Source organism: Rutidosis leptorrhynchoides, chromosome 1 (genome assembly GCF_046630445.1).
Source record: "Rutidosis leptorrhynchoides isolate AG116_Rl617_1_P2 chromosome 1, CSIRO_AGI_Rlap_v1, whole genome shotgun sequence".
NCBI lineage: Eukaryota > Viridiplantae > Streptophyta > Magnoliopsida > Asterales > Asteraceae > Rutidosis > Rutidosis leptorrhynchoides.
In genome coordinates this window covers 710,481,942-710,490,872 of record NC_092333.1, presented here as the reverse complement: position 1 = coordinate 710,490,872, position 8,931 = coordinate 710,481,942, and the positions used below count along the sequence as shown (strand labels likewise).

The window sequence follows — 8,931 nt, the reverse complement described above, 5'->3', positions numbered from 1 at the left end:
TGCAATATTAATTTATGTAGCTTTCCAGAATCCTACATTCACACTCAATCTTATCGATGGGTATTTTTATACATAAAAACGTGTTGCATACTTGCACGGTTTTTATTGGTTATTTGAACTAAAAAAATTTCATGAAGTATCATGCATGGTTCGAATTTATTTATTTATTTAATTGTTTGGTTAAGTTATTGGTGGGTAAAAAATATACTACTCCGTAAAAAACAAAATTGGAGATGATGACTCTTAGGAAATTAGAAGAAATCAAGTTGGAAGAAAATTATTGGTCGTGGACGTCAATGATCTAGCGAATCTAAAAAATTGTTTAGTGGTTGACGTCTCGAAATTTTAATAAAATGTATCAGGTTTATATTGTACTAGCAGTACATAGGTAGTCAAATTTGAATAAAAATACTTACTCATATAAACTAGTTAGGGAAAACCTTCTCCATTTTTAGTTAAATGTGGATATATAATTTTTTTAAAGGAGAATATGGTGAAAGTGCAATGGAGATTGAAAATGACTTTATTTTTGTTCGAGTAGTCAACAGGACTCGACTCAAATAATGGTTTTCCTGATATTGTTCTATTATTTGGTTTGGTCTTTTTTGCAAGAATTTTTTAAAGATGTAAAGCCCATACAAAATAGACTAAAATTTTGGGGCTTCTGGTCATACCACTTTTAGAGTTTCAGATTGAGATTTATCCTAGTAGTAGTACTAGTATTGGGCAGCTTTTGTATATGTATTCAGTTTATTGGAGGTTTGTTGACCTCCTTTTAGATATATAAGAGCTATCTATCAGTTTTATTGGCTTTTATAAGTACTTGTACCATTTAACATTATATACATGTAAGACATTTATCTCTACTTATTATTTGTGTTTAATATATTATTATAGGTAGGTATATGTCTACTTCTTGAATAATCATACTGTTAACATCATGCATTGTGTGTAGCATCTAATGTAATTGTAATCTCAAAGAGTGATTGAAATGGAGAATATAGCTTACTTATAAAACATAAGTCACGGCTATATTTGTATGTCATCAAACTTCACGGTTATATATGAGTGATATATTTATATATTTATTGTAACATTTACAGATAAATAGGCAAGTTCGTTATGATATATAGAAAGGTCTTAAGCTGCTTCTGCAAATCCAACTTGTGAGTTACCATAATCGAACACCGTATGATATCTACCCATGAAAACATCTCCCAGAATCCTGCATCAAAATCCCAATAAAACTTCAGTTGTTAAACAAACCCGTCAAAACCATTAAAAAACAAAACTAAATACATGTACTTTGTCAGGTCACGTGAAAAAATGGTTAAAAGGCGGAGGGGGAAAAATGGGCTGGTGGGGCACGGGTTGAAGCAGTTTTGTGTCAATATGGGTAATTTTTGACTTTGGATAAAACAGGTTAGGTTGACGTGCCAGTGCCAACATTTATTGGTCCTTTTTCGGAATAACTAACGTTGTGAAAATTGAATTGAATGCTAATTAAGATGCTAATGCAATGTTCGATAAACGAGACATATGAGGTTCTAAACATCTAATATAATTAGGGTCATTGACACATTGTCAACAAGTTTAGTCCATTTGAACCCGTTTTAGTTTTGGTTAAATTTTTGACGTTGAACCATTATATAACCCATATCAACCAAATTCTAGTGGATCAAAATTCCAACCTTTTAAACGAATGATACACATGATAGCATCAATAGCAAGTGATCATAATTCTTACCATAGAGGTCCGCGAGGAGGTGGCACATCAAGAGCAGTAAATCCACTAATACATTGTGCTTGTTCTCCCTCACCGACTTTAAGGATATACTGATGTTTAACAAAAACAATTATACATATAATCATATTTAAAATAAATGCGTTGAAATGAAAAAAAAAATAAAAATACAATTTATTAATACAAAGAATGGAAAACATATGGATTGATTTATATACTTACATCTTCAGGGGTGAGAACAAATTGCTTATCACCAATTGTAAACGCAATATTGGGCATGGAGGAAAGACTGTTGCAGTCAACTCCAGATTCTCCCATTGGACTTGGCAACCGCTTACACAACTAGAAAATATAAATAATGTAAATACTTAAATCTAATAGTCTATGGTAGTTCATTAATCATAAACCAAAAATAGTTTCTTTAAATAAGATGTGGGACAAAACGAGCAGATCAAACTGTTTGTTTAGGGTTTATAGGTTATAAGTGGTCCAATAAGACTAGCTTGACTCGAAAAACATTTTGTTTTATGAAAAGAATTAGTGTGTCACATATCATAACAAATTTTATGTTATTTAAACAGCGATATAAAACCAAAATGGACACTAATGAGGAAGTTAGTTCACCTGATCAACATAGTTAATTATTTGTTCTTCACTCTCATTTCGCCTGATTTGGTTTTCCATCCAAAGAACTGCCATCTCGCAGAGGTTACACATCTCGTCACGTACACTGGTTGACTTCCCGTTATTCTTGTCAACCACACTCTCAATTATCAAGCTGTCAAAACATAAACCTAAACTTGTAAATGTTATATCCTAAAAAGATTATAACCATCAACAATATAAACCATAAAATAATGTACCCAAAGCACAAAAGCATGAAACTAACCTAGTATCATGAGAGCCATGAAAGGAGCATAACTTCATTTCAGAGCATATTTTTTCAGGTCGTGTCTACAGGAATGCCCAATAGAGTGCGTTAAGTTTTCTAAGGTAAATTCCATAAGTGAACATGTGTAATTGTGTAGCATAATACCATATATCATATGCAAGTATACATAATAAATATCTAAATAACATCTAGAAAGACATTAGGAAAATGGACGAAGTGCAGGTACCTCAGATAACAACATATCAAGTATAGTCTTTCCATATTCATCGACCAATGTCTTGCACTGTTGGCTCATAATCCCCGCAGCGCCAATGGCTTGATTGATTTCACTAATTACTTTCTAAAAGAGTTGGATAGATGAATAAGATTATGAGCAAATATATAACAAAGATGTTCAAACACACTAACACTCAAATAGTATTGAAAAAACCTATTTTTATCCAGTTTACTTGTGTAGGATTCTATAATTGCACAAAATGTATACGTACCGTTGGACCTGCCAACAATGATGTTCCAGAATCAGCAATTGCAGCACACCCTTTGGAGCAAAATCCTGAAATATACATAACGATCGCAGAGACCTTATATTACTTAGAACTACTCGTATAATAATATGTAAATGTACGTAAAGTGATATTCAAGCAACTTACCAGTTGAGTTGTCGTTGATAAGGACATCACCCATGTCAAACTATAATGAGAAAAAAACAAAATCAGACTGGGGGTTTTTGAAGAATGATCTCTCTGAAGTAAATGGATTGTATATATCAATCAGTGAAAATATTAGCATAACAAAACTAAACTTGCCTGCCAATATCCTTTCTGAGTCACTGGGACGTATGTGTGTTCACCTTTAAAATGTTTAGGATCAACCCCACCAAAAACAAGTTCGCCCCCTTCAGGCTCATCAGCCTTTCGATTAAGCCAGAATGAAAATACAGGTTCTTGAACAAGACTTTGGTTTACCATGTTGTCCCTAACATGATATGAAAAATACCATACAAACGGTCAGTCACAAAACATTAAACTATAGAATCAAAGGTCACTGAGTAAATTAATTACCAAACAGGAACAACATCTCCAACAGAGATCTCTTTAAACCCGAGTCCAAGTATACCATCAAATTTGGCTGCTACGAAAGTGACGCCAGGCTCTTTGGTTGCCTCTATAAAATCCTGGCACAAGTAAAATGTTACAGTGAAGACACTAGATAACAAAAATGTAGCACTTTATTATATCCGGAAATCATAATTCACAATTTCTTAAACTCAACCTGCTCTTTAACTACAAGATCACCAAGTTTGATAGAATCTTGGCTAAAGAAACCTGAGATTGAGCCACTTCCATACCGAATTTCAGCAGATTTACCTAAATCAGAGAAAAAAGAATACTAGCCGGTATGAATTAAATTAATTCCAAAATCACACACACAAAAAAAAAAAACTCATACAACTATATAAGTTAATAATAAATTCAGAATCAGAAGAAGACGCCATACCGTTTTCCTTATAAGAACTTGATTGACTAGACTTATACTTTTTATGAGTGAAGCAAGCTACCTGATATTAATATATATAAATTGAACAATATTAAAAGATTAAAAGAGAGTGATATATAGAGATAAGGTATTATTATGTATAAGAAACAAAAAGAAAGAGTCACTCACTGAGAGGTAGCACTTTGAAGAAGGGACCCACAGATTAGAACTTCCGGTATCAAAAATCACAGTGAACTTTTGAGGTGGAGTGCCAATACCAATCTCACCGTAATACTGAGCGTCCATATAGTTCTCTAGAGGAATATTATCACCATCTGAATGCCCCAAATACTTACGGATGCCATAATTAGAACCGGAATGTTGGTTTAAATGGTTGAGTCTATTCTTTTTGAGTCCAACTCTAACCAATCCACCATTAGGAGCTGAATATGAAGTATGTGACAGAAGAAACGACATGAACAAGAGCAAGCTCGTCTTGATTAAGTTACCCATATCTACAACTGAAGCTTCCTTTTAGAATACGGCCTTTTAACATTAGAGAAAATTGAGAATAAAGATGATTCTATATCTCCATCACAAAAAATATATAAACAGGTTTAAAATGGCGATTAAAGTACAAAAAATTTATGTAGTACAAGATATTTATATTACTTTTACGTTCATATTGGTTTCATAATCGTTTTGCTAACCTGTTATCAACTAAATGATATGAATGGACAGTTCACAACAACAGGACTAAGAAAAAAACAACTTATTAGATAGATTTGCACACCTCAATCGTTATTAACCATGTTTTACAGAATTGACTAATTATTTTTCTGGATATATAAACTAAAACCTGTTTAAAGGCCACAATAACATTATAATCACGAAGATTCAATAATCAATATTGCATTTCTAGCATTTAACCATGATTTATTTTTTATTGTCTAGTATTTGCATAAGTTAAATATTACATTCCTTGTGTGCATTCCCAATTGAACATAACAAGCAACATTTCGAAATTACACACAATTTCGATGAATTAACCAACAAAATGTTTAAATCGCATGAATTCAGGCGTAGCAAAACCAACACACAAAAATGCTCATCACCGCGATGTAAATGATCAGAAGCAGTTAGTAAAAATCAACAATTAAGCAATATATATATATATATATATATATATATATATATATATATATATATATATATATATATATATATATATATATATATATATAAAAGCAATTATAGCGTTAGTAAACTTAGTATATATGTATATAAACATGAAATACGTACATTGATAGTAGAAATCAAGTGATCAAAAACAGTTGTTAAGAGTAGAATGAAGAAGCATTACCTGTGTGATACAGAGAATTAGGAATAGAATGTTGGAAGCGTGAATATAGAGCAAATGCGCGTTACAAGTATACAAGAATTAAGGTAGGCAGTTTCTTCCTGCACTTTAAGTAGGCACTTGAGTTCTCTATGTATTTATTTATATATATTTCAACATAGACCTTTCAGGTTATTTGTGTTGTCAGTTAGCACCCTTGTCATTTGCTTGTTATCCAATAACTCCTCATTAGTTGTATTTATTTTTGAGAATTTATTGCAGTCTTTAGTGAGATTTATTGAGGTCAAAGGCCGTAAAGTTTAACGTAAGTTAGTTAAATTTCAGTGGCGATTCGAGGATCAAAATTTAGTGGGGTCATAAAAATTGCACAAAATATTGAACGTGTCGGGTCAAATCAGATCGGGTCGGGTCGGATCGTGCCCAAAACACAAACATAAAATTGAACACTATGTTCATATGTAGTAGCACCTAATGACATATACATTAGCAATTTCACAGTAGTAATTTTAAAGTAGCAATGGCTTATAGAGTAGCAATTTTATAGTAGCAATTTTAAATTATTATTCTATAGCACTTTTAAATTTCAATTTTACAACCTGTTATCAATATAAATTCATAACATAAACAATTGATGTAAAATTACAGTTTTTCTTGACTTTTTAAAAAGAATAAGTTAGGTAGTTATGAGTGATGAGATTAGAAATTCATATACAATAACTATTACATATATATTTACCATTACACATTCATCTTACTTACAACTATATAATGAATTCACTATAAGTACTCACAATAAAACATATATATCTCAACATAAAAATTACACATACTTTGTCGTATTATATCATTGATAGTAAATTTAACAAATTATATTCATTCTTAGACAAACATTACACATTTCGCTGAAATAATTTTAATTTATGTCATGTTATATTACGTTTTGTTTTCATTATATATTTGAAAATATTATAAGATTTTTTAAATATCCAATGGATATCTATTAACCAGCTTAATCCATTAAAAAATATATAGACGGATGAACTAAATTTAAATGGATATGAATATGACTATGGATATGGATGAACAATAATTAAATGGATATGGCCTCACGCCGACACCCGATCCATATTCGATCCGTTGACATCTCTAGGATGAAGGAATGAAGAGAAAACTAAAAGAAATTGTGATGTAGAATGAAGTAAAACAGAATTAGAATTGGAATTGGAAAAATGTTTGTTTATTTTTATATATAATATATTCAGTGACTCATACTATAAAGTCGTAAGTGAGCTAATTTCAAAAACTTTAGGAGTCAAAACTATGAAATTATAATCTCTAAAAATTTATGAGGTCCCATTATTATATTTAGTGGTGTCCTATACGAAAAATAAATAATTTTTTTTTTGATAAATTTCGAAAAATTAGTGGTGTTACGGGACCCCGTCCGGATACACCTACGCTCGCCATTGTTAAATTCTGAATAAGATTAATACTACTTTTTAGAATACTCAAAAGAGTAATATGTTTTTCAATTTTCGCCCAAAAAAAAAATTATATTTTGTGTGAATTGAGATAATATAGTTCAGATGACATGCATTTACAATATCGTTATGTATACGCCACATCCTCATTCATATTTGAAAATTATAAAAATTATAAAATTTTATTTGTAAGTTTCGTATTTCATGTTACCTTTATCGCTACATATACATCCATTATTTTGATTTTAAAATTTATTTTACTGAATTTAAATTAAAATTTAATGTGAAGTAGAAGTCCCAATATAAATTGATTCTATAAATATCTATATCTATATACTTATATATAAAAGAGAGTTTAAAATAGATAACTTGTCATTATGTGCTTAATTATAGGATATCATGCCAAGTGTTAATTCCACAAGTACATACCCCAATTATTATGAATATTAATTAACTTTTAATAATTTGATATTAGTAACTAATGATTAATGAAATTAATTAGATCAAGGGCTGTAAACATATCCCTTTAAAACTTGGAAGAGTCAACAAAGATTGGTAAAGTTAAACGTATTTTTAGGTAAAAAAAATATAAATAAAATATAAATTATAAGTGATAGTAATTGATACTACGTATATAGATAGAGAAAAAAACGGCTGAAAAGTATAAAATGGAACATAGCTAATCAACTTTGTATAAACCCTATTGTACAGTTTGTATTTATGGCTACTACACTTGAGTTATAGTTATAACTATTGTTGTATTGACAATTATATTATAGTTATAACTAATGTTGTACTGTTCGTTCTCTATTGTGTGTTGAAATCACGCTTCATCAAACTTAATAGATGATATTACCTAGATTGGGATTAGTGATTCAATTCCAAAGCGACATTTAACTAGGGGATTTTTTAACACAAAACGTCAACTGAACCTTGAGTTATATATATGTATAATAATGCATACATGAGGATGCATACCGAGACTCTTGTTGTATACAAATTGTTTATCATTTAAAATGATTGAGGCTCTTTTATTACATTATTCAAAGCATTCACATATCTATTGTTGTAATAAAATTGCGCACCTGGTACTATCTATTTTAGGTTTGAAAAGTTGAGGCCTTAATGAGCCTATGATATGCATGATTGCGTGAATCAACTATTGGGTCGTTTACATATATAATTGGATATAAATAAATACTTGTATTTGAACGAATATTTATACTCCGTATCATATCTTTTTTTATAAACTATAATGTTTCCTTAGTACACTTTAGTGTTGCACTTCCTCATAGAATATAAAACTTACCTCTATATATAACTAATTTGAAACGGTTTTTGAGCATCCGTGCAACGCACGGGTTCATAACCTAGTTAAATAATAAAGCACAAGTAATTCACTATTTTAAGGATACGATATAAATTTTTTTAGAGTAAAATTCTAGGTAGTATATGAATAGAATATGAATATGAATATTGTATAGTCACATTTTCACACTAGTCATAAATAATTAATGGTCCAATTTACATTTACATCTTTTTATAAGATTAAGATTTATGAATGAATGGGCAGATTAAACGTGTTTGCTTTTCTTTTAAAAACGCTACAAACTCGAATTAGATATGAAAGGACCGGTTATAGCCCAACAAACATCAAACATATAAGACATGAGCTCCTAAATTACTCTAAAATCAATTGGTAAAAAAGAGACACCCATAAGCTTATATGTTGCCTTGACATTTATCCCCAACTAATGTGGGATTGGATTTGCACCCAACAATTTATACACAATAATCCATTTTAAGACTCAAAGCGACAACTTCAATGAAATAAGCAAAGAGCTGCCTCGATAAAAGCTGATGGAGTTGGGCCTAAAAAAATCTTGAAGGATCGTTAGCGATTCGCGAGGTTAACCCTTCTTCATTCGCGGGAAGAACATGGGTGCAATCTTTGCAACTAGTTCATTTTGTTATATAA

General features: G+C 30.5%; 1 protein-coding gene across 2 annotated transcripts; it reads right to left on the bottom strand.

Annotated features, from left to right (window-relative positions):
- Positions 1 to 1,032: 1,032 nt before the first annotated feature.
- On the bottom strand, positions 1,033 to 5,558 carry LOC139886203 (cyprosin-like). Of its 2 annotated transcripts, none has more exons than XM_071869948.1 (14): positions 5,476 to 5,558; positions 4,302 to 4,658; positions 4,134 to 4,194; positions 3,909 to 4,003; positions 3,698 to 3,810; positions 3,443 to 3,611; positions 3,287 to 3,326; positions 3,125 to 3,189; positions 2,863 to 2,976; positions 2,634 to 2,698; positions 2,369 to 2,522; positions 1,967 to 2,086; positions 1,748 to 1,836; positions 1,033 to 1,225 (listed from the first exon to the last, which is right to left on the bottom strand). In XM_071869948.1, exons 2-14 carry the CDS (start codon positions 4,623 to 4,625, stop codon positions 1,141 to 1,143), a joined length of 1,494 nt encoding a protein of 497 aa, XP_071726049.1. In that variant the 5' UTR covers positions 4,626 to 4,658; positions 5,476 to 5,558; the 3' UTR covers positions 1,033 to 1,140. The 2 variants fall into 2 exon arrangements, with proteins under 2 accessions (XP_071726049.1, XP_071726050.1); XM_071869949.1 differs by having other exon boundaries at positions 4,302 to 4,633; positions 5,476 to 5,544.
- Between the last annotated feature and the right edge of the window lie 3,373 nt (positions 5,559 to 8,931).